The sequence below is a fragment of the Anser cygnoides genome, chromosome 7, assembly GCF_040182565.1.
Source record: "Anser cygnoides isolate HZ-2024a breed goose chromosome 7, Taihu_goose_T2T_genome, whole genome shotgun sequence".
Lineage (NCBI taxonomy): Eukaryota > Metazoa > Chordata > Aves > Anseriformes > Anatidae > Anser > Anser cygnoides.
Window position 1 is genome coordinate 15,267,252 of NC_089879.1, and position 24,191 is coordinate 15,291,442.

At 53.1% G+C, this 24,191-nt stretch overlaps 2 protein-coding genes across 6 annotated transcripts in view; both read right to left on the reverse strand.

Annotated features, from left to right (window-relative positions):
- Positions 1–891: 891 nt before the first annotated feature.
- Positions 892–10,561, reverse strand: CPN1 (carboxypeptidase N subunit 1). Its single transcript, XM_048060453.2, has 9 exons — positions 9,863–10,561; positions 7,303–7,499; positions 6,903–7,058; positions 6,602–6,784; positions 5,629–5,740; positions 5,136–5,275; positions 4,724–4,823; positions 2,702–2,820; positions 892–1,159 (listed from the first exon to the last, which is right to left on the reverse strand). The coding sequence occupies exons 1-9, from the start codon at positions 10,083–10,085 to the stop codon at positions 1,028–1,030; spliced, it is 1,362 nt and encodes a 453-aa protein (XP_047916410.2). The 5' UTR covers positions 10,086–10,561; the 3' UTR covers positions 892–1,027.
- A 4,047-nt stretch (positions 10,562–14,608) lies between these two features.
- ENTPD1 (ectonucleoside triphosphate diphosphohydrolase 1) overlaps positions 14,609–24,191 on the reverse strand; it is a 33,179-nt gene continuing 23,596 nt past the window's right edge. For all 5 annotated transcript variants that reach the window (XM_067000924.1, XM_067000925.1, XM_067000923.1 and 2 more), the window contains 9 exons: positions 23,464–23,597; positions 22,948–23,065; positions 21,734–21,884; positions 20,884–21,043; positions 20,078–20,308; positions 19,261–19,527; positions 18,529–18,645; positions 18,186–18,323; positions 14,609–18,029 (listed from right to left, as the gene is read on the reverse strand). In XM_067000924.1, coding sequence (XP_066857025.1) covers positions 17,823–18,029; positions 18,186–18,323; positions 18,529–18,645; positions 19,261–19,527; positions 20,078–20,308; positions 20,884–21,043; positions 21,734–21,884; positions 22,948–23,065; positions 23,464–23,577 — 1,503 coding nt within the window. In that variant the 5' untranslated portion in view covers positions 23,578–23,597 and the 3' untranslated portion in view covers positions 14,609–17,822. The remainder of the gene's footprint in view (positions 18,030–18,185; positions 18,324–18,528; positions 18,646–19,260; positions 19,528–20,077; positions 20,309–20,883; positions 21,044–21,733; positions 21,885–22,947; positions 23,066–23,463; positions 23,598–24,191) is intronic.

Below are 24,191 nucleotides of genomic sequence, written 5' to 3' on the forward strand. Positions count from 1 at the left end.
AAGCAGCATTTTAAGACCCAGCCTCTAGCACCCCACCTCGTTGAACCTTGGATCATACCTTTAACCCCATTACAGCTCACTGGCTTGCACTGTGCCTGCCCAGCACACTGCCAGCAGTCATACATCCAGATTTCCCTGCCGCACACTGACGGAACCAAGATTCAGGCAAGTTGTCTCAAAGGACCATCAAATCACCTGTCCTGCACTCCTACTCACTGGTTGTCAGACCTCACCTAGCTGCTCCTGTGCTCAGACTAATTGCTTGTGTTGGTGCAAGCAGACCCTTCAGAGAGCCATCTGGTTTGGATCTGAAGACATAAGGAGACAGGATAATCCATTGCCTTTGCCGGCGTGTACCGTTTCATCCTGTCTGACTATAAATAATCCAAATGAGCTACCAGGAAGTCCCATCTGCACAGCAAAATGGATGTAACGTCACTAGCTGGGAGCTGACCTTGGAGCAACACAACCCAGTGCTGCATCCCTCCTTGTGGCGTTCCACCCAGCCACAGCTGTGCTATGCATAGGACACGCTGTGTCCAAAACTGGGCACACATGCTTTAAAACTGGCCTTCCTCTAACTTCAGGGTCTACAGGCAGCAACCATCCTTACCTGAGGGAGAAGCATGGTGCTCGCACCCAGAGGATGAGCGCTAGGATTCACGCGCCCCGCTTGTGAAGGCAGCACTCGCTGCCGGGACTCATTCTCCCTGCTGTGCACCAGTGAACGTCTCATGTGGGCTGTAGTAGCCGAGTCCGGGCGTGCAGGGAGCAGAGCTCTCCTGGATGGAACAAGGGCAGGAGGGCAGCTCCGCAGCTACAGACACGCTGCCTGGGGGACCGCAGCCCAGACGCGTTCTGCTGCGAATGACTTCACGATTTGCTCAGGGATTAAATACTTCCTCATTTAATAACCTAATAATTCGAGCTAGTTTCATGCTGGACTTTTGGAAAGTTCACTGGCTGCAGTCTTCAGCCAGGCCTCATACAAAGGGCTTCCCTCAGCTCCCAGCCAAGTGAGCTGTCCTCATCTCTGGGTCCCCCGGCGGGTGGCTCTTGGCACTACCTTCTTCTGAAGGGTTTTATTGTTCGTGCGTGTGCCTGAGGCTTTACGCTCCGGGGGCTTCCTCACCACATCTTGTTTGAGCTGGAAATGCACCTGGAGAAAGAATAACAAACGCGTAACACAGTGACTGTGCCCTGCTGGCTCCAGGGGTCTGCAGGACCTGCCCCGGCTGATTGTATTCTAAGCTAACTCATGGCCAAGACAAGCATTGCCAATCACGGGCTTGGTGTTATGATACAATGGGAACTCAGTGCTTAAATCAGCTGGAAATATTTTTCTTCCCCATGGAAAATGCTGTACCAACCATCAGCTACATTTCTTACGCAGGGAGTTGCTCTTGTGGCAATGCAATGTCCTAGGATGATTTGGAAGATGAGCTGTGAAAGGCGAGTGACTGAGCTATGGTCTTTTTTCATCTTTTCTCACAGAGAACAGAGAAAAAGCTTTGCTTTGCATCTCTGTGAATGTTTAATCCACAGAATGGTTAGGACCAACAGACCTTCTCAACTGCATCTTGTTAGCTGAATCCTGCTTAATCAGTCCTGCAGCGACAAGTGGCTCTAGTAGATCCAGGAAAAAAAACATCCACAAAAGAACCCCCCGTCCAACCAAAAAAGGATCAAACAAATGGCTGTGGGGTAGCAGTGGAACAAGGCAAACAAATGCAGTCACAACAGGGAAGGGGCAGAGGGAAGTGGGGACAAGTGGGCCGCTGTGAGGGGAGATCTGCAAAACCAGACCCTCAGGGAACAAATCTGTCTTCTACAGGAATGTGGTGAAAGGAAAATCTCTTACAAAGGAAAGCCAAAAAGCAGGGTGCTTAACCTAGCAAAACAAAGGCTAGGACTGGGCTTGACAGCTCTCTATAAATACATCGGGGAATAAATACCAGGGAAGAAGAGGAGCTATTTAAAGCATAGCGTTGGCATAAGAACAAATAGGGATAAACTGACCATAAATAAATTTAGGCTGGAAATTAGAAGGTTTCCAATTCTGAGAAAAAGGCAGCACTGGAAGAACTTCAGAGGCTGGGTAGGGTGGGATGAAGAGACGGAGGGTGGGAGAACCACCGCAGTGTATTTAAGGCAGGGCCTGACCAGTGCGTGCAGAGAAGCACGTGGCGTGCCAGGATGCCGCAGTCGGGGGGTTCTTGCCAGTCCTCAGCCAAGGCTGTGCCCAAGGTCCTGCTGCATTCAGAAGGCAAGGGCTGACCAACCACTGTTTTATAACCTATTTTGAGTTGTCCAGCCTGCACTTAGAAAGGCATTGTAAGAGCTGGTTTCACTTTATCTCCCAAAGGTGTTTGGCTGCTCTTTGCTGGCACCCGGTCCCCACGGCAGCTCTCGGCAGAAAGAGGGGCAGCCCTCAGCCTCTTGCTGCCAGTCTGATGATGGGCTTGGTCCCAGGCATGATGCAGACGGCAGCAGAGCACCGAAACCCACAGAGCAAAGGGGACAGCACAGCCTCAGGGAACAGACACTGCCTCTAAACCATCACGTCCTTGCAAGTGGGGAGGTTGGAGGGAGAGCTGGAGAGCAGCAGCCCCAGCCAGCCAGGGGCTCACCCCATGGCCAAGAGGCAGAGGGGCACAGGAGACTTTTTGAGGCACCCTAGTGACTACGCAGCCTGACTCACCAGTGAAGGTTCAGCTGGGCCCACTGTTGTTGTCACTGTCTGGGGCTGGTAGCCCTCTGCAGAGGCTGTGACAGTGTAAGTGCCAGGCAGCAGCAGCCGGAAATAATCCCCCATGTCGCCTGGAACACAAGATGAGAAGAGAAAGCACTCAGGATGCATGCGATGCAGAGTAAAACATATTCCAGTAGCTCTTGCTGAGCGTCCTTCCTTGAGCCTTCAAAACCCAGACAACTTTTGGCCTTCCTTCCAAATCTGCTGGCTGCTGCAAGGCTGGATTCACGCAGGAAGCCTGCAAGTGACGTCTCACTAGCGCCAGGGAGCAGAGGTCAGTCTGCGAGGAGACGCCGAGTGAAAGAGGCCGGGGCAGCAGCACCGGCTGTGCCCTTTCACGGGGAGGGTGCAAATCTGAGCGCTCGCTGGTCGGACAGTAGCAGGCCGAAGGGCATTCACAGCTCCAGTTTGACTCCTTATGCATAATACCATTTTTTAATGCCTGTCATATTCAGTTTTGCCACGTCTGTGTTACCAGCAGAGTTTTAATCTCTCATCAGGTTACCGCTCCCCTGATTCTTCCTGCACAAGGAAGCTCCAGGAGCACTTTGTGTACTGCTGGGGCAGGGACAGGGGGACAGGGGGCTGACAACAGTGAGGGAGCAGCACGTTAGGGATTACTTAGAGCATCTGAATACATGCCCATCTATGGAACTGCACGGGTATCGCAAATCTGAGTCATCGTTACAGGCAGCCTGTGCATTTTGGCTTAGGTGGGCTCAGCCTGGCTGGGAAGAGGCGGAGGGGGATCTGCTCACAGCCTGCAGCTCCTCCAAGGGCAGCTACAAGGATGGCGGAGCCAAACTCCTCCTGGTACATGGGGCAGTGATCGCGGATGGCAGCTTGGGGGTGTCAGGGTGGATCAGCGAGCACAGCTTCACCACAAGGGTGAGACACTTCAACAGAAATCCTCCATCCTAGGAGGTCAGTGGGGATCAGATGGAGAGAGTGATCACCGACCAGAGCCTGTGCTGGGACAATCCTGCACCCAGCAGGATGTTGGAATGGAGACACCAGCGAGGCCTTGCAGCTGGCTGGTGCAGTAAGAGTGCCACTCTTACATTTAGAGTGCCACCGAGTCACAGACCTATGGCCAGAAGTTAATTTTGACGATTTCATAGTCTGACCTCTGGAGAGCTGCAATATTGTTTTTTTTTTTTCTGCAGCCAGGCTGGTTGAAGAAGGGTGATTATGAAAATGAGGTTAAAATCAGCCAGCAAACGAGAAACCACCACAGTTCACATCAACTAACGTGGCACTTCATTCTCAATCTAAATTTGTCTGGCTTGAACTCCCAGCCTTTCATCTCGTTCTGCCATTGTGTCCTTTGCTATCAAGTATTTGAGCTCTGTGTAGACACAGACACTTGAGCAGGTTATTCCCTCAACCTACTCTTCGGTTATGTACAAGGGTATTCTCTCCTCTCTCTCAGATAACATAGGACTCTGAAATCCCTCACAACAAGGTTTGCTTTCCAGTTCTCACCTCTTTCTCTCCTCAGCCCTCTCCATTTTTGCATTTTGTCCCCACAGCACCCAGCATGGGTGCATGCTGTGCCACTACATCCCCCTTGTCTTGCCTTCTATAGATTACACATTAGAGGATTGCTGCTTAGCTACTGCTTTACCCTGTCTGTTCGAACAGTAGCTGACATGATCTGTGGCCAGTGTACCTACACTTAAACAGACCATTACAGTAAAGGATGAAATCAGAAAATCCACTTCATTTTTTTTCACTTCCTAGCCACAGTTGCCTCCCCTGAGACCCTGGCCCAGCTGCCTGTGAACCCACCTTCTCCCTGGTCCAGCAGGCAGAGGCAGCAGCACTGCCCTGTGCACTGTTCATTTCTCACAGCTAACGTCTTTCAGAAGCAAAGCATGCTGAGCAAAACGCTCACTGTGGCCTCGCTGCCCTCCCACAAACCCAGACAGCCTCTCAGGGGGACACCACGCAAGGGGACCGGCGACCCACCGGAGGTAACGTCATGGCTGATTCCCTGGACGGAAATGACTGCTCCTGCAATGCCGTTGTTGTTCTCGTCTGACACCATCCCTTTGATGCCCTGGTGAATCTGCAGGGAGACAGTGCTGGCTGGGTTAAGGCCCTCCCTTTGCTCAGGAGGGTATTTCTGGGTGCTGGAGGAAGGCAGAGCTCTGGGGACACCACCACTTTTCCCCATACCCCTGGCGGTGCTGGTTCTCCCCAGGACTAGGACACAACAGCCACCCCAAAACCCACCAACATCCCTTCCAGAGCACCCAGCAAGGTCCATGGCCTCCTCCCTCCTACCCCAGCGCTCCCAGTGCCTGCTGGCCCCCTGCCATCAGGGCTGGGGCCCGCTGGGACCTGCGGGAGAGGGGTGTAGGTCCCAGGACCTCCTTACCTCTTCGATGAAAGCAACAAGCGCCTCCCGGTTGGCCATCCACTGCCGCTCCAGGTCCTTCTCGGGGGGAAACTTATTGCAGCTCAGCTCCAGGGTGATTTCAAAGCAGTTGGTGTAGAGGTAATTGAAGTCTTGCATGCCTGGAAGAGGACAGCCATGGCCAGGGGAATCCAAAGCCCCTTCCCTCCCCGCTCCCATGTCCCGGGTGTCCTGGCATACATCTGTCTTCCACCAGAAGTGCTCTGCTCCCCTTCTTTGCAGCCCCATCCCCTCATGGCCACTCAGCTCTCTCCTTCAGTCAGATCCTTCCCCTCTCCACCTGTGGAAGCTCAGGGGGGCTTGGTACCACAGGGCGTCTATTTCCCCTTCCATATCTCTGAGGTACAACCACCAGAAAAGTGCTATCGCCACAGCCTTCCCTAAGCGTCTCGCCTATCCCCTCACCTCTCCTCAGCCCAGCGCCCTGCTGCGGCGGGTGCTGCCCAGCCCTTACCTTTGCTGAGCGAGTACCAGGACGCCCCGTTCGTGATGCCATCGGCGAAGTAGTCCCCACAGTTCCAGCCGCGGTGCATCCAGCCGTGGGCATACGAGTACGTCTTGGCCAGCTGCAAAGACCGTGGCCGGCAGTCACACAGGAGACAGCTCCTGCCTTTCACTGCCGTGAAATACAACCCGAGGTGGCCAGGACCTCTAAGAAACGTAGGCAGGTGAAAGAGCAGGAGGAAGAGCAGAAATGTGGCAAGCTGGAGGCTTGCTGATGGCACAGACAGCTTCTGGCCTGCTCCTGTTGCCCCCCCGCCCAGCAAATGGCACCAAAGGGAGGAGTAAATACGGGACAAAAGCTAACTGGTGTCAATCCTGATGCAAATATCACATCTACCAGGGGAATTTTATTAGGAAAGCGTTCGGGCAACTTGTGTTTCTGGCATCTTTATATTTATTGCCCTTATCAAAGATTGCTGTTTATTTTTAGATATGAAGGCAGGGTCGAAATTGGGACACTGGATCCAAAGCCTGTTCTTTGTGTAAGACAAAGTTTAAGAGAGTGGTGCTTGCATTTTCTAACGCACACTCTATGCCTTGTGTTATGCTTCAGATGCTAGTATAATCTCACTCTGTCAGCACAAAAACAGTTACTTCACCGCGTGTCTGACTTCTGAGGCTGTGTGGGGACCACCAGCCTCTGCCCCAGGCTGCAGGCTCTGTCTGGCTTTGCGTGCAGCTCCGCTCCCAGCGCACCCTGGCAAGCCCCGTGCTTCCCGGGAAGGCTGCCTCCAGCTCAGACATTTTTCTCATCAGCTGTTCTAACGCAGACTTTCTTATTCTCATGCTGCTTTCTGTGTTTCCTAATGGAAGCAGTGACTGAAGGCACTGTTTTCTGGGACATTTGAACAATGGAGGAAAAACAAAGGCTCAGCTAGTCCTAGCAGGATCAGTAGGACATATCAATACTTTCCAATCCTCACCTTCTGGAACAACTTGTCATCAGGGGTGGGTGTGTTGACCGTGCGCCGGTGGCTCCTGAACCGCTGGTCCTGAGACTTGTCGTAGGGGTAGTTTGCCACAACCGCTCCGCCGTGCAGGTTGGCCGACAGCACGAAATTGTAGCTGCCGATCCACTGAATCACAGCCAATGTCTCTGGCTCCACCTGTGAGGAGAAGAAGGGGTGAACCGCGACAAGGGGCAGGCCCACGTTGGTTTTCTGCATGCAGAAAAGGACCGCTGTAGGAGGATGCTGCACCGCTCACAGCATCCCAGACTGGTACCTGGCTTTTCCAGTTGTCAGGCAGCGGGATGTGGTGATTCGGCCCGCTGATTTCCCCGCTGTAGTACATGAACGTGTTGAGGTCAGGAAAGTTGCGGTTCAAGTCCACTCCGTTGGCGTTGTTCCTCCCTGTCAAGTACCCGATGCTGTCCGGGCCCTGCGGGGCAAGGGTGCATCGCGGGGATAAGAACAGGGTGAGTGCTGCAGGGACTGGCCATCCTAGCAGTGCTTTGGTGGCTTTGAGTTGTAGCACGGTGGGCAAGGCTGGTGTGCAAGCATCCTCCACCACCCACAAGGATGTCCCCTTCCCACTGCCCCAGCAAAGGGGACCCCGCAGGAGCCCTGTCTGGAAGGGCTTTCGGCCCCTACCCGGCTGGAGGCGGCGCTCGCTTGCCTGGTACCTGCTTGGCAGCCACTTCGTACCCGTCGGGGTTCATGGAGGGCATGATGTGGATGCGCGTGTCATGGAGGAGGCGGGTGACGCGCTCGCTGCCCCGGCGGTACTCCTCGCACAGGAACTCGGAGAGCTGCAGCAGCAGCTCGCGGCCCAGCACCTCGTTCCCGTGCATGTTCCCAACGTACTTGAACTCCGGCTCCACTGCAGAGAGCAACACGGCAGTGGCACCATCAGCTGGGGCTGGGGTTGGAGGAGCCCCTTCCCACCCCAAGGAGCCTCAGCAAGCCCGAGAGACCCCCAGTAAATGACAATGGCCCTTTCCCATGGAAAATGGAGGTGGCACAGAGGAACTGGGGAGGGGTGGCAGGAGAGCTGCTGCCTCCAGCCCTGAGGTGCGGGGGCTGCTGGTGGGAAGGAGAGGACAGGCCATTTCTGCTGCCTCTGCCATGTGCAGTTTGCTGTCAGTACCTCTCACCCATGTGGCACATTCCTGGTCAGCAAGCTTTAAGGAGCTTTTCATTCCACCACGGGATAAAATTAATCCCTGGCCCCTAGCAAGCTGTGCTCTTTCACTGAGAGGCAGGGTCCCTGCTGACTCCATGCAGGTGGGAGGCAGCAGAGGTTTCCCCTCTGCCTCCCCTTCACCTGCCTCCGAGGGGATGGCTGGGGGCTTCCTCACCCCCCAAAAGATGGGGAAGGGAGCCCAGAGAAGCCCTGAGCTGCTGAGCTGCATGTTTATCAAACTGCCTCTTGGGCAGCTCTGGAATGAGCAAGAAGGCCTCTTGCCCCTGGCTTTTCTACAACTAGAGATTTAGAGTCTGCAACCAGAGACTCACTGCTCTGCTGAAGGAGAGGCAGCACCCATGAGGGATGGGTTAAGCCTTCCCTGCTCCAGAGGCTTTTAAAGCAGTTACTTGTCAGAGGATAAATGTCCAGTTGCAGGCTGCAACCAGCACCAGTAGGATGAGAGATACCAGGAGAATCCAGCTAAAAAGGGAGCCCAAGTTCCACGTGACAGGGTAAGGACAAAACAGGGCATCATTACACACGTTGGGCTGGCAGAGCTCGGGACTCACTGTGAGTTTTTCAGCCACCACCAGCGATCCCCAGTGTCCATGATGATGCTGGGGCAAAAGACACCGCAGCCCTGCTCGATGGGCGCCTGCTGCTTCCAAAATCCAACCAAGCTTCCAGATGTGCTGAAGACAGACTTTAAAACAACTCTAATTTTGGCACCAGATTTTCCTTTTCCGTTTGTTGCCTGTGACCTTTGGATTGCCGTGCCTTAGTGAAGGACGCCGCGGGTGGGCAGTATGTGTTGACCCGGTTAGATTTCACGAGACATGAGAACTGACTTAATTAGGTAATCCAGTTATTAAATCTATAAAAATGTCCTGGGGTTATGCGTGGCCTTCATTTAAAAAAAGAAGGTCTCAGCAGGGACTCCTCCTCCTCTGTTTTGTTTGAGTCTGAGGCAGGATTTGTCAGCCTTTTTCAATTCGCAGACCCCTAAACTTCATCCACGTGGACACACAAGCCCTAATTCCTGCATGTAAGCCAGCTGACTCAAGGCTTTGCTTTTTGGAGTTACATTCCGCGGCCTTTGAAGGAGTCCCCAGATTCCCCAAATTCCCATGCTACAAGCTGGAAGCACCCAAGAAGCAGGGCTACCAGGCCACGCTGCCAGGGCTCCTTGCACTGAGGACTAGGAGCAGGTCAAGCCAAGTCTCTGCCTGGGGCAGGGAGACCTCGGTCACCTCCTGCAGCCCTCCCAGCCGCTCTGCTGTGGTTCTGCCAATATAAAACCCAGCGCAGCATTGCCAGTGCCCTTTGCTCACTCCTTGCTTTGGATCATGCCCCGATGTGCTGTGGAGGTGTCTGAGGCCTCCTCGGTGCTGAGTGGGTTTCACCGCACGGTGCTGGCACGGAGGCGGTCGTGGTGGGAAGGCTCTCACCGTGCTGCTCGGCACTCCTGGCAGCGATGCTCTGGGCTGCAGGAGGGGGTGCGATGGGATCTGGGGGGGCTGCTCCACTGGAGGGGTGTGCAGCAGCAGGTCCCGCTCACCTCTACGGCACTGCCGTCAGTTTTCCACGGGATTGTGACTTTTCCACGCGCCCTGCCCAAGCTGCGGGAGCTCAGCACCACCTTTGCTGTGCAGCCCCGAGAAGGGGGGACCGACCCCCCCCCCAGCGCTGCCTGCTGCTGCAGGCCGGGGGGCGGCTGCCGCCTCTCCCTGCCGGCTCGAGGCTGGCTTTCGGGCAGGAGAGGGTGGCGGAGAAGTCGGCGTGCTGGGACGACCTCGCCTGCGTCAGCCCGCGTTTAAAACCCACGGCTCCGTCCAAAGTACGTGGCTGGGCCGCGCTCCTGCTCCGCAGCGCTCCGTGCGCGCACGCAGCCTTCGGGAACGCGCCCCCGGGGACCCTGCCAGAGCCCCCCCCCCGGCACCTCCGGGAGTCCCGCGTGGGACGGGGGCAGCCCCCACCCGTGTCCCCGCGGTGCCGCGTGGCAGGAGAGCGGCGGGGCCGTCCCCCCGTCCCGTCCCGCCCCGTCCCCCCGTACTCACGGGGCTCGTGGATGCCGGGGTAGTCGCTGAACTCCAGCACGTAGAGGTGCCGGCCCTCGACGCTGCGGCCGATGCTGTAGACGCGGGTGACATAGGGACACTCGCTCTGCACGCGGAACAGGGCCTGCACCATCTCCTCGTAGCGGTGGTGGACGAAGCTGACGGCGGCCGCCACCTCGAGCAGGAGCAGCGCCCCCGCCAGCGGCCGCAGCCCCCGCGCCATCGTCCCGCGGCGAGCGGCGGCGCTCCGAGCCCCCGGCTCCCTCCCGGCCAGGAGCTAAAGTGCACGCTGGAACCAGCCCTTTCCAGTTCCCCCGCCGAGTGCCAGCCCCCTGCACCTGCGGGCGGGGGGCGGCGGGAGCGGGGGCAGGGATGCTCCCCCCGGCCGCCCGCTGCCGTCGGGGAAGTTTCCCCGCTGCGGCTCACTCATTAACCGGACGGCAAACAAGCCCCCGGCGCCCCTGGCTGTCACGGCAGAAGAAGAGCAGGGCTGGAAAACTGGCCGCGGATGGGCGGCGGGGCTGCCAAGCGCACAGGCGGGCGGGGAGCGGCGGGGGGAGAGGAGCGGGGAGCGGGCGGGGGGCGCCCCGCGGGGCCGGTGCTTCCCGGGGGGAGCTCCCCCGCTCGCCCCCCGCCGCCGTGCCCGCGGGAGGTTGAGCCCCCCGCGTGGGGGGAGAGCCCGGCGAGACGAGGGTGGGCGCCCCCGGGTCCCCGCGGCTGCTCTCCTGCCCCATCTCCCGGGGAAGCGGGGGAGATGCGGCCCCGCCGCCCCGGCCCAATTGGGACGGGGCCAGGATCGGCCTCCCCGTGCCCTCCTGCCCGGGCAGCCCAGCTGGGAAGTTGCAGGGGGAGCAGGGGGCGGCGCGGAGTCTGCTGTCGGATGCGCAGCCCTCTGCTCGGGGGTGTAAGCCCGCCTGCTGAGCGCCCTCCGGCACCCAGCGGGCAGCAGCAGAGAGCTCAATAGCCTACAGGCAGACCGAAACGCCCTCCTGTCTGTTTGCAGAGATGCACTCTTGTCTCTGGATTTAGAGGAGGCTGATTCCTCCCCATCCCTCTGCCACATCCACGCTTGCCCTAGAGGGCTGCAGTCACCCAAGGGTCCCACAGCTCTGCCCACAGACAGCGGCAGTCTTGCTTTGCAGCCTCACCCCGTGGGGCTAAAACTCCAGCAGCTTGGCTGCTCTGACGAGGGTGTTTAGTAGGCCATCTCTGACACAGAGCCCAAGCACTGCTGTAGCCAAAGGGTTTGCCATCACAGCTGGGCACGCCAGCAGAAAGGCTGTCTTTGCTGACACGAGCACGCCATGCTGGCTAGTGACCACCCTGGAAAGGAGCTCCTCCTGCCGCCTCCCCTTCCAGAAGCAATGGGCTTCTCAGCGTACTCAAGGCCCTTCTCAACAGCTACCAGTCCTTCACGTGGATCCCCACTGCATGGCTCTAACCTCTGTGATGTGGGTTGCTTTAGCTGCCTCTCCCCCCAGCAAAGCATCCTCTAGCAGTGCTGCCTGGCCCCACTGCTGTCCTTCCTGTCCTCCACATCCACTTGGGTCGCTGCCCGCCTTTCTGCCCCAATGTCCCAGGACGAGCAGTGAGAAAACAAGGGAGACCTTGTTTATAGGGCAGGGGAGGTTTGAGGGTCCTTGTTTGGAAATGGGGTCTCTTGGCTGCACCCTGGGACATTGATATCCTGGTGAAATCTCCCATGTGGGAATTAAGAGCAGCTCATTCACCTGGGGCCACTGGCAGAGCAGAGAGAGGCTGTGTTCCTGCCCGAGCAATGGGCAAGCAGCATTTTGTGCACTTGTCCCTGCGGAGCAGGGGCAGTCTAGGAGCAAGGTAAAGCAGATGCAGAGGGGAGGGAACACTGTGTTGTGTTCGCCTACAAAGCACCCGTGCCCTGTAGCAGCGGCTGCTCCAGCAGCTTGCGCAGCCAGGCGGGTGTGCGGTGATAACGTCAGCTGTACGACACGCCATGTCTGGTGGGGTTTTTCAGGGCTGACAGCCCACACAGTGGTGGGAATGCCCTTGCCTCCTTCACATTGCTGCTCTCAGGGCCGCTGGGTTCCCGCGGAGCCACTGCTACACAGCTTTCAGCAAGCCAGGCAGTGCCAAAAGGGTGGGCAGCTTTCCAGTGCTCGCTGGTGTTACTTGGCAGCCAGAGAGCATTAGGGCTGTAGTAAACCCGCACAAACCCCATGTTTGGGCTGCCTCCCTCTCCCCTTTCTCCTCCCAGGCTGTTTTCAGTGGCCTGTGACAGCAGTGGCAGAGCTGGAGCTATAGTGCTACCAAGGGACACATGGGAAAAGCGTGCACTTTCCTATGGAGACAGGGTGACGCTGACGTGAGAAACAACAAGAAAAAGAAATGGCAGAATGCTAGGTCCTAAAAAAGAGCCATGAGCAAGATTTGGGGTGGGTGGAGAACGCATCTCACGCACTACTGGGTCTGGAGAATTACTCAGCGTTATCCATGGCATAGGCGTGGAGGCAGCCTACAACCAGGCAGCAGCTTTAAATCAAGCGAATAGGAATTGTTTTGCACACAATGCACAATGAAATTACCTCACCAAAGATGAAAGATAAATGAGAGCAAATGAAGATTATACGAATTAATGGAGAACAGGGGCATCCACAGCTATTAATCATACAAGTCCAGATGCAATCACTTGATCACCAGTTTCCTAAGCCACTGACTGCTGGAGGGGGGATCACACTCTTTTCTCCAACTATCCATCTCAAGCGTCACCCACTGCACAGCTGGAACCAATGCTGATGCGCTGCACATCTGATCTGAGCTAGCGTGGCCCTCGTCGCAGTCTAGGAAAACAACACGCTAATGAAGCTTTGAGCCAATAATAAATCCTGACATGTTAAAAGACACTGATGAAAGCAGAAACAAACAATGGAGGACATTAGCTCTTAGAAACAGCGCAGGAAGTAAACAAAGACATAATCTGGAAAATGCAGCGAATACATCTGGGACAAATCATCCACCGCCACCACCCCCCACCCCAGATGTTCAAAGACAGAGAGACCTTGAAGCAGGACGAGAAGGGACCGCACAGGCAGGAATGTGCTGTGCCACAGTGGCAAGAGGGATGCAAATTCCAGCCCTGTCCCCTTTTGGCTCGTGCAGGTCGCAGGAGCCCATCCCTCTGCAGCCAGCCCTGTAAAGACTCCACCTGGTGCCTTAGCTTTAATTCTGGCCATCTTGTTACCAGAGGAAGGCTGGAAAATGTGAGGAAAGTTCTAGTTAGGAGACGTAAGAATGAGCAAACTGGGGAGAGCGTGTGCTGAAAGAAAAATGATGAACCGTGACAAGTATGTTTGCCTTGGCTGAGCTGCAGCTGTGGTTGCACGCAGAGGCAGAGCCATGCAGCCCCGGCACGAGGCGTGGGCCCCGTGTCCTTCACCTGTTTTCCAGGGACTGCAGCGCTGGAACGAAGCCAGCAGAGCTGGTGCAGGAGGGAGGGACGCAGGCCTGCAGCCCACGGCATGGGAGGACAAAGCTGCTTCGGGGAGGTCAGGGTAAAACTAAGCCAAGGAAAGATGGGGTTTGGGTGCTAGCAGATTTCCAGGGAGCCAGACCACCCCGGAAGGGGCCTGGAGCCAGGAAGGGGCACGGTATGTCTTTGCCAGAAGCAAGCGCTGCCCATCCATCCAACAGCAACTCCAGCTCTGACCCAGGGCACTGGGAAGCTGGCAGCAGGAAATCCCATCTCAGGCCTTTTCCATATTTTATGCCAAAAGCTTCATTCCACTACAGTGCAGGTCCCATCATCTGGAAAACAGCATGAAAACAGCACTAGCACAGGTTGAGAAGTCTTTATTGTGATCAGGATACAGAGATGGGTGTGTGCAGCAAAACAGAGATCCATTTCAGCAGGGCTGCGCCACACAAAGGAAGCGCAGGGCCTGGGTGGCAGGGCACAGGGACTCTTGGCCTCGGCCTGGCCCCCAGCCCTGACAGGCCACTGAGCTCTGGGCCGCAGCCAGGAGCCACGCAGGGCCCAGCCCTGGCACGGAGCAGCCGGGGAGCTGGGACAGACGAGGAGGGGGCATGGGTCCAGCTGGGAGCTGCTCTTGGAGAGGCTGGGGAGCCCCGGGCAGCGCCAACGCTGCAAGTCAGCATCTCGCCGCAGAGGTGACGGCCCCACTTCCGAGAGGGGACCTCCAGCGAGCTGGCTGGCTTTACTGGGCTTTGCTGCAGGGCTGGAGAAAGCAGCTGCAGCCTGTGCCGAGAGGAGAGCCAGCTGGGCCGGGGAGGAGCGAGGGCACTCATTAGAGCCTGTTGTGGGGACTGGCTGCTCTCTGCAAGAGGTGTGGGAGAGCTTTTGTTTCTCTCCTTCCCGCCAAGCTCTCAACTCTCACTGATAGTTCTGCCTCAGACCCAGCCCTAGGGTGAACAGGAGAGAGCTCATGGAAGTCACCAGTCCCAGAGAGGTCAGACTGCTCCTGTGCTCTGCCAAATGAGCAAGTCCCCCACAAAGCATCTTCCCAAAAGGGTACCTCTCAGCACCCATGCCCAAGTCAGACCTCAATCCCAGGACACCCACCCCAGATTGCTGTGGCACCTCTCAGGGCTCCCTGTGACAATGTGACAAAACACACAGACAGGAGAGAGCAGGGTCTGAGATAGCTGCAGCCCAGCAGAGCTGAGCAGAGCGTAAATATTTGCAAGACAAGAACTCATGGTGTTTAAAGATGCTTTAACCTAGAAGAGCAAAACCAGACAGGAGCCAGGGGCTGGAAATTAAAGACAGAATCTATTAAAATTAGAAATAAGGCACAGATAATTTTCAGAGAGGCAGATCAACTGCATTAACAAGAGAAGTGATACCACATTATTACCATCTGACATATCTCCCCACTATCTTTCATAGTCTTCATGGTGGGTTTTGTCCTTGAGTGACTCTGGAATACACACTTGAGCCAAACGCAGCTGGGTCAGACACAGCAGAGAAGTAAACACATGAACATCCACTAAAATTGAACTCCAACCCAGGATTTTGGGCAGCCCCCAGAAATGAAGTCCTGCAATGGCAGAGAATGTGGTGGGGAAGAAAAATCATACCCTTTGCTGGGAAGGTTCAACTCCAGCTAGTGATATGAAAGGGTCTTGCCATGGTAGAATACCTTCAGTCAACCCATTCCTGGAGCCTCAGCTTGCTTAACTGATTTTTAAGTGGTATGTCTGGTATCTCCCCAGCAATTCTAATTCTGGAGATCGTTTCATAAATGTGATCTAAAAATCATGAGGTTGAAAAATAATGGAACTTATGTCTTGTATTTTTTTCTCAATTTTGGGCCTTTAGATTGCACTTAAAATACATTTGCATTTTGTTTATTTTGTTTTGTAAACAGGACACAGTACTTGCAATAGAGATATAAAGTGTTGCTAAAACTCTTCACCCAGGTTCTGTATCCCACCTGTTTTCCTTTGGCATAAAACCTTAGCAGGGACCAGACTAACATAGATATTCACTACACACCAGTTTCCCATCAGGAAGTTTCTGAAACTGATGTGATCTGCCAGTTCCAGCATCACAGACAAACCTAAGCAGCCCTGGCAGCTGGCTGTTCTGCCACGAAGTCTCCTACCTTGCTTCCATGATCAAAACTTACTGTTAATCTCTTATCTATGCATCTTCGCTGAAAAGATCAGAAGGAAGACTCTGTCTCTAGATGAATCCCCACATCTCAGTGTATTTGCAGACAAAATAAACTGGTAAGTGAACGAAGTGTGGGGAAATGTAATTTGTGGGTTGACCTGGACCACTTGCTTGGGGAAACGTTCTTAGAATGGTATGCACTTCAACAGAGTCACGTGGAAGGCAAAGTATCTCATGATAAGAAACAGTGATGTATGCTGTAAGACAGTGGCCATTCTGAGGCCCTTTCACGGCCATTTTTGCCACAATGGGGGAAAAAGGCCAAGATGCAATAGTTAAACCGAACAAAGTAGTCCCTTATAAAACCTTCTCTTAAGTGAACAGATCTGACCCTGAGATATATGAATAGGAAAAAAGAGTGTAAATCAGCAACAGAGGGTATTACTTTTATATACACTATTAGGGTGTCTACTACCACTTGCTTTGGTGTCCAAACTTCAGAAAGATGTAAAAAAATTCAAAGTTGACTCAGGAGCTACAAGTGAGGCCACGACAAAGCACTTCACAGACTGAAGGTCAATCTATTTAATGTGATACAATGACGACTTGCAAGCACCAACAAAGAAAAAGGGATTTTGATAGCAGAGTTATTCAGTCTTTCTGAAATGGGCAGATCAAGATTCATAAGAAGCTGAAGCCAGCTAATTCAGAGTAAAAATAAGACAGATTTTTGGAAGAACAGTGAACTGCCCAAACATCTTACCATAAGACAGGATAGATTTTCCCCTTACCTTCAGGTCCTTCAATGTTATGGTTCCTACTTCCAGGCATGAAGTAGAAATAACTGGGGGACATTTTCCAGCCTGCACTGGGCAGAGGGACAAGCTGGGAGAGCATGAAAGCCCTGAGCTCTAAGTCTGTGCTTGCCCAAAAGAGAAGGCTTCATCCAGGTTGCAAATTCTCCCCTGTACCTTTTGCATCTTTGCTTGGGGAAACACATGAAGGTGTCTGTGTGCCGTGCCTTTCTCCCCGCAATACCTGCTTTTTGCCTCCAGCACATACATGTCATTAGAAGAAGAGATTTCTGAGATTTCTTGGGAGGTAAACAGGCACCAGTGGTTTCCAAGTGTTATAAAAATGGATTTCTGACTTACCTCTTTTTTATGACCAAGGAATGGGAAATAGAGGAAAGATTCATAATTCTGATCAGTGGCACCCCCCTAGCTGCGTGCCAGAAGATGGGCTGCAGTATGTGCACTTGCAGACCCTGGGTCTTATGGGTTTGGGATAAGTCTAGCTCATGAGGGAAGGAAAAGCAAGTTTTCACTGATTTTGCTGATGGAAAGAGTGGCTCTATCTGTGTGTGCCTATGCTGGCTAACTGCTGCCAGCTGTCTTTTTATAAAGGAACATGTCCCGATAAACATTTTCCCTGGGTCAGAAACTGCTGTATGATCAGCACAGTGACACTGAATTGCTTTAGTGGATATCTACCTGCAGGCATGCTAATCAGAACAGAGTCCCTGCAGGCATAAGTGCTCACTACTGGTCAAGGATCCATGGCCAGTATGGGCTCTTCCCACAAAAAATCAGCAATGCCTGTCTGGGAACTCGCGTCTCGATGCACAGTCACCCTAGGGACATGGGAACGGCTCAGCATAACAGCGAGCCAGCTTTGGTCCAGCAACAACATCAGGAAGACGTGGGAAAGAGGCTTCTTGCCACCTGTGAAAGGAGCAGGTCGCTCCCAGCGCCCAGCTAAGGACTGATGACCGCCAACACGTTCAGTTTCTTCATCCTCATCCCTTCTTGTTCCAGAGTGACATTTGGGAGCGTGGCCAGCCTTTGGGGACCAGCAGGCTACAGGTGACCGTACCCAGCAGAGGTGTGCTGGTGCAGTTTCCCTGCTGGAAGGGCTCTGGGGAATGGGAACAGCTTCAGCAGAGGAGGAGCCGGATCACCCTGTGTGCAAGCACTCCCAAGAGCTCAGTGGCATGTGGGACCCTGAGATAACCCTTGCAGGAGCACCGGCTCCCAAAGATTGCTGCTGCTTTTCTCTTCATAATGCTGTGTACAAGGCAAAAAACCAACAAGCAGCAGAGTTTCAGTGAATGAAAGTACGACCCATTCAAGAAGAGGACACCTGCTTGTCAGTCCTTGGCAGAGGGAGGTGGCGAGCCTGGTGCCCCGACGTCTGTCAGTGCAAGTGAGAGTCAAAAGAGATAAATGCCCTTGTTGTACACAGTCAGTAGCTTCAGCAAGAAGGGCTCTGTGGTACAGCCTGCCCTGCAGCAGACTCCTGGCCCTGAGCGGCTGGGGTGTCACGGCCCCTCTCCCTGCACGGCTCTTCCTAAACAATCCCCTTCTGCAGGCACTTGGGCTTGTGGAAGAGAAGCCAGGCAAGCACGAGCACGGATACCAGCACGAGGGAGCACAGCACCATCAGCCCCACGTAGCTGCCGTGGGAAAGAGGGGGTGCAGCGGGCTCCTCCGCGGGGATCATGTTGGTCAGGTTCAGCATGTAGCCCAGGGTCCAGCCTGCATCGCTGCTGCCGATCTGGAATGGGAGAGGAGCAGAATCAGGGCTGGAAGGTGCAAGGGCAGCGTGCGGCCCTGCTGGGGAGGCAGCACCCCCTGCAGCACACGGGCCAGGTTGTATTGCAGAGGGGGCAATCACTCAGTGGGGCAGAGCCCTCCCCGCCACAAACCCTACCTTTCCAAGGAAGTGGATCCTTTGCCAGTTCTCTTTAGTGAATTCGTAGCCATTTTCCAGGAGAGAGAGGATGTAGGCCCCAGAGAAGCAATATTCACTCAGGTACTTCTCTTTTATCTGGTGATATGCTTGCTTTACCTAGGGAGGGAGGGAGCAGTCACCAGGCTGCCAAACACAGGTTCCCACAGCTGCAGCTTGCACCTGACCATGCAGTGCAGGTGCTGGGGAGAATGTTCCCACACTTCCCTTGGAAATTACCCCCAGCCATTTATCCTACGGCAAAGAACAAGCAGCTCAGGTACCCAAGCTCTCTGCCCTGCTGCAGAGATGCAGTGCTGCTCACCTCGTGCCAAGGCCGGGCGCAGAATTTCTCAACAGCACTGGCCACTTTGTCCAGGGCAAAGGGGTTTTCGTTTGTCAGGTTCAAAAAGTTCATCACAAAGTAGAAAGCAGAAAAAGCCTGGAGGAGAGAGAATATTTTAACCTGAGCAGGACAACAGGAATCCCACAAAAGAAAACAGCTTTATTTAGAGAAATACAAGAAACAACATCGCAATTACAAAAGCAGATATGTTTTCAAGAGCAATGTCACTCGTAGCATCTGCAGACCTGCAGCTCTAGGACTGCTGTTTGGTGTAACGGTGTCACATGTGTTCAGTGTGCACTGCTTCCCCATCACATCCGGCAGACAGATAGGTGAGCTGACCAGTTTCAGTAACGCTCACACACTTCTGTGTCAATTTCTAATCTGGTGCCACTTTTTTACCTCAGGAAACAGGGTTTGCAGGAGCCTGCAGCAAGCCCTCCTGTCCCTGGTGCTGGCCATCGGGGGGCACTGCTTAGAGAATGAATCAGTAAATGAAGCAACACTGGCTGATAGGCCAATATCTCCTACAGCAGCTCTTACATTTGTTGTCCCCACAGCAAGCACAAGACTTTCATAGTTTCGTGTCCAAAAAGTCATCTTGTAAATTAATTCCTGCCCCAGTCATGGATAACATACTTTAGTATTATTCTGAGTTTCTGCTCTTCCAAAGTTCTGGGTTGTAGAAAGTTAAAGAATGCAAAGACTTACCCCGAAGTCCCCCTGTAACGGAGGTAGGTATATCCCATTGAAGGAGCAGCTGGAGTAAGGACAGCTGGTTTTGTTAAACAGATTCTGGATGCTTCTTCGACACTTTTCATAATTCCCCTCTCCCACAACGTACAGCTGGCTGAAAGGAAATTGCTTTTTCTCGACTGAAGTACAAGGGTTTTTGAAGAGGTCACTGATATTTATAGTTCTCTGATACCCTTGGTGAAAGCATGGATCAAGGATGCTGCTGCTCTCTGTGCTCTGAAAGTAAGATCAATCCAAGCTGTTACATTTCACTCCACAGTAACACACTGAGAAAGAGCTACAAGGAAGGGTGACCGCAAGGCACTTGTCACGGTACATCACACCAAGATACACACACACTGGGACAAAGTGGTGAGGATGAGTTTAAGGCATTAGCTGTAATGTGGGAGATGTGACTACTGCTTCTTGCTCTTACGACCTCCCTGTATGACCTTGAGCAAACTACTTCCATCCACGTTTTGTGAAGTCGCAGTTGATTTGGGATTCTCAGAGATGGCAAGATGCCATCTCCCAGGTTTTTCGGTTAAGCACAGTACTCCTGCTATCCCATGCCAACAAATCAAGGCACCTCATATTGGTAGTACCATTGAAAGTGTTGGCTGTCGTCTCTCTGAACACCTGTTTTGTCTTTACGGAGGACAATGACATTTCCCAAATCCAGGCTAAGGGATGAGACATTTAGCTGGAACACAGCAACATTCGCAGCAGCAGCATGTCAAAGGTGGGAGGGCCCAGGACCTCCACCTGCAACCACAGATGCACTTGCCTGTAGGTCCCTGGCCAGTTTCTGTTGCAGAGCCTGGTCCTTCCCGTAGCAGAGGAAGCTGTGCGTGTACACTCGGTAATCTTTGCCATAGAGGCGGAAATACAGCAGGTTCTCTGGGGACTCAGAAGGGCTTTTATCTGGTACAAAAGTAATCTGTGTTGAAGCTCCTCCAAGGTCTAATGCTCCCGATGTCTCACTTACAGATTTCAAGGAATGTAGAAGTTTTGTCCAGCCAGACTTAAAAAAAAATTAAAAAAAATCAAAGACACATACATCAGGCATGTAGAAGATGTATTTGGGAGCAAAAAGAGAAAGACTTAGGAGGAGAGTAATGGAAGTACCAAGCATAGAAAAGGGAGGAAGACATGAGATTAGAGCTGAAACACGACACAAGAACAAGATGCAGGCTCAGAAAAGCAGAAGATGGATCATGTTCGAGTGTTCGGAGGAGGACTAAGAATATGCAATATAACACAACTATTATGTGAAAAAACAGTCAGCTTACTGTTTCAGTGCCCAGATGGTTTATAAGCTTGATAGCTGAAAACTGAAAAGTTATAGCAGTACTTTGCAGATATTCACCCAGGCACAGAAATACGTTAGATCAGGGAGTGAGGAGGATGCTGTACCCAAGGGAAGTTATTGAACGTGTTGATTGTTTATTTCAATGTTCTAAGCCTGACTCCAGTAACGGCTGAGGCAAGATATGCAGCATCCTGAAAGTTTGTGCCTACAATACCCTCCTGCAAGGCATGATTTACGATGTGCTGCCAGCTGATGATTCAAACACAGTCTTGCCATTGATACAATACCTGCTTGAAATTACCCAGCAGGTAGTTAATGGTGATCCATCCATAGGCTCCTTCTTCCTGACCGCTGATGATTCTGGCACCCTGGAAGTTGAAAGGAGCTGACTGCAGCGTCTTCTCTACTGAGGACAAGACTTTGTCAGCTGCATTTTTGTTCTCCAAGCTGGATAAATGGAAGAAAGGATGGAGTGACTCTGACAGTTCTCTGCAGCCTATGGGCTTTACTCTGAGCAGGCAGGCTACAAAACCCCAGCAAAAGCATCAGTTATAACCTAACAGTCCTTCATATGGGTACATCCAGTTGTAACTGGCCATGCCCCTCTCTGTCACACAGCTGCCACCAGCTCTGACACAGACCCCACAGCTGAGAGCAGGACCTGGAGCAGAGCTCTGCAGATCACCTGGTGAGGATTCATCAGGGAGATTTTTCTTGCTCTACCATCACAGAACTCCATGACCTCTCGTACCCTGAGTTTTCCCAGGCAATACATATATAAGATTAGCTCCTTGCCCCAGCCAGGTAACAGGTTGGGGGACACCCCCAGGAAAATCACAAATTTGAATTAAAGAAGGAGATATGATTATAAAGTTATCTCAGCTTGACTTAGTCTCAGGCAGAGTCAAGGCGTGTGAGGAGTTACAATGTGGCTGGGCACAAAAATCCTGAGTGAAACCTAATAAATACTAGGTTGTGGAGGATGTCTGAGCATCCTCCCGTGCTCAGAGAGGCCAGCAGGGGGGTATCTGGGCAAAACGTGAACTGGTGGCATTTCCAAGGACTTCACCCCAGAGGCCCCCAGCAAGGATCCATGATGGTCTGAGGTGCAGGGGAAGGGGGCGAGCCCTGCAGTACCTGAGGAGCCGCATGCCGGCAGTTGCTCCGAGGTAGACGGGGGTCTCCTGGTGCTGCTTTGAGGGAATCACACCCTGTGCTTGTCGGAGACACTGTTGCAGAGAGTGGCCTGCGTTTTCCGTGTCATGGGAGTAACCTGAGATCCCAGGGCCTGCAAGAAATGGGGAGACTTCACTGCACCAACTCCAAGCATAACCCCAGAGGGCTGCCATGAGCCTCGTACGCTAAACCGCATAACTATCACATGCAGCAACATCAGGTTCAACTACTCTATTTGAGTTTCAGAAATCCTACAGCACCAGCCCTTTCTCTGACATGCAGCCATCTTCTGGGCCAGCCAGGGCCCTACAAAAGGAGCGAGGAGCCACGAGGAAGCCCAACACATGCAGGGATGGCTGCAGCACTGGGCAGCTGCCTCCACTCTGCATGGAGCAGGCCATGAGCCAGAGATGAGGGCTGTGGTGAGACACGAGACTTGTTTAGCACAAATTGGACATCTTCAGGCTCATATCTGCTCCTGCCTGGTTGTAGGTCATGGATCTGAGCCTGAAGATGCCTGACCCTTTGCTACACTGGGCCTTCCAGGGGAAAATGTGATTCGTTTGCACGTTGTGTGCACACTGCAGCAGCTCTCACAGCCTGGTGACAGCACGGCGCTCCCCAGTGCTGTGGCCAGGGTGAAACGGCCCAGGGCAGGCTGACACCACCTCTCCTCTGTTCCTCATTACATGTATCCTTTGGGCTTTCTTTAATGCCTTCCTAAATCATAAAATTGCTATTTACACAGCAATTCAACATTATAAAAAGTAAACAATGACATGCATAAATTGAGCAACCTTGCCACATGAGCCCAGCTTGTGCAGAAGCCTTTAAAATGAGCTAAAATCCTGCCCTCCCCTCTTGCGGTTTAGCACCACTTCAACAGAGATCCATGCAGAAATTAAATTTAGTTATTAGTACATTGATGTGGCTCTTTCCAAAAAGCATTTAATTCTGTACATCCCGAAACAGAAGGAAAATGGACCCAACTTTCCTTTCAAGAAGGTCAGGCACATGCAGTTCTCAGCAGGAAGCAGTGCGATATACATTAGAGCCCATATGTTACAGATAACAATCACTGTTGGCCCCTTCCTCCAAATTTCTTCTCCCCCACCCTTTGGCTACCTTATCTCTTCAGCCCGTGCCCCTGTCAATGCTTCCTTTCCTCCTCTTACCTTCGACTTTACACACCTCCACCTGCTGCACCACCCCGGTGTCATTCTCCTTCTCCGCTGGCCACTCGTACACGTACAGGTTAGTGTGGGATGACCCTGCGTCCAGCACGATCCCATACTGTGGACAAAACAGATCCTGTCATCGCATCTGAGCCAGGGCTGGACACAGCGTGTGCTGGTCTTCACGCACAGGGGACCAGAAATAATGAACTGTGAATCTGGCAACTGCGCCACATGCCACATCACTGCTCTTCTCAGCAGTGCTTCAGTTCAAAGCTTCCATCAAAGGGAATGAGAGCGGACAAGTCGCAAAACCGGGAATGATTGCTTAGGAGAGGATCCCCTGTGAAGTCATATTGTTTCCTACCAGGAAGTTGTACTAGAAGGTGCTTGAGGTGCATGGAGCCAGAAGGAGAGATTAGACAGACCCAGCAAGGACAGCAACTCATCCCAGAGCCCCATGCACCTAAACCTCCACTTGGCTTGTTTTCCTATAAAAGCTCCAGCTCGTAATACCTTAGTATTCTTCGGAAGTGGCTGGTTTTGGGTCACTGCTACAGTAATTAAAGCAATTGCAGCCAAAGTAGAGAGGAATCCCAGGACGAGTAGAATCTTTCTTGTCCAGGACATCTTTGGTTTGGTACCTGTGACTAGAGCAGGAAAAACACATTAGTAACCCAGTGCCCCATGTTACCTCACCCCAAAAATCTTCAGACACATTCCTGCAGTCCCTTTCTGCTCTGAAGCATTTGCCTTTGCCCATCCCTGCTTCCGTCTCCCTCTCTGTGTCCTCACGTGGGATTTCTTCGATGTAGAGCCTGACCCTGGTGTCCTGCAGATGTGCTCTCACAGGCCGTGACGCATCTCCATGGGCCAAGCGGGGATGAAGGAGAACTTTCAAGATGCCCTTATGGCTAACCTGTCTTTGAGATATCCACAGGTGGCTGAGCAATCATATACAAAACGCATCTGCATTGGACAAACACATGCTTGTTCTGTAGCTCTGCATTTGATTCAGTGATTTCTGAGAAGCTGAAACAACATCAGACTGCTAATATATAAACAAACTTGTGGAGCCAAAAGCTTTAACCCCTGCTATACTTTGTCATAGTATATGTCATGCTTCGTTGTGCTTTTCACAATGTTGATGAGAATTTACAGCATCCTTGTCACTGGTAATGCATTTAGGAAGTCTAACACTAACATTTCGGTATGTTGCAGTCACAGTTTAAGCAGCACTGTCC

What these genes read in the sequence shown, in the direction of transcription:
- CPN1 (XM_048060453.2), bottom strand. Translation starts at nt 10,085, where the DNA reads ATGGCGCGGGGGCTGCGGCCGCTGGCGGGGGCGCTGCTCCTGCTCGAG. An exon ending in CTGACAACTGGAAAAGCCAG is followed by an intron (nt 6,785 to 6,902) that starts GTACCAGTCTGG and finishes TTCTCCTCACAG; the next exon opens with GTGGAGCCAGAGACATTGGC. An exon ending in CTGGTACTCGCTCAGCAAAG is followed by an intron (nt 5,276 to 5,628) that starts GTAAGGGCTGGG and finishes GTCCTCTTCCAG; the next exon opens with GCATGCAAGACTTCAATTAC.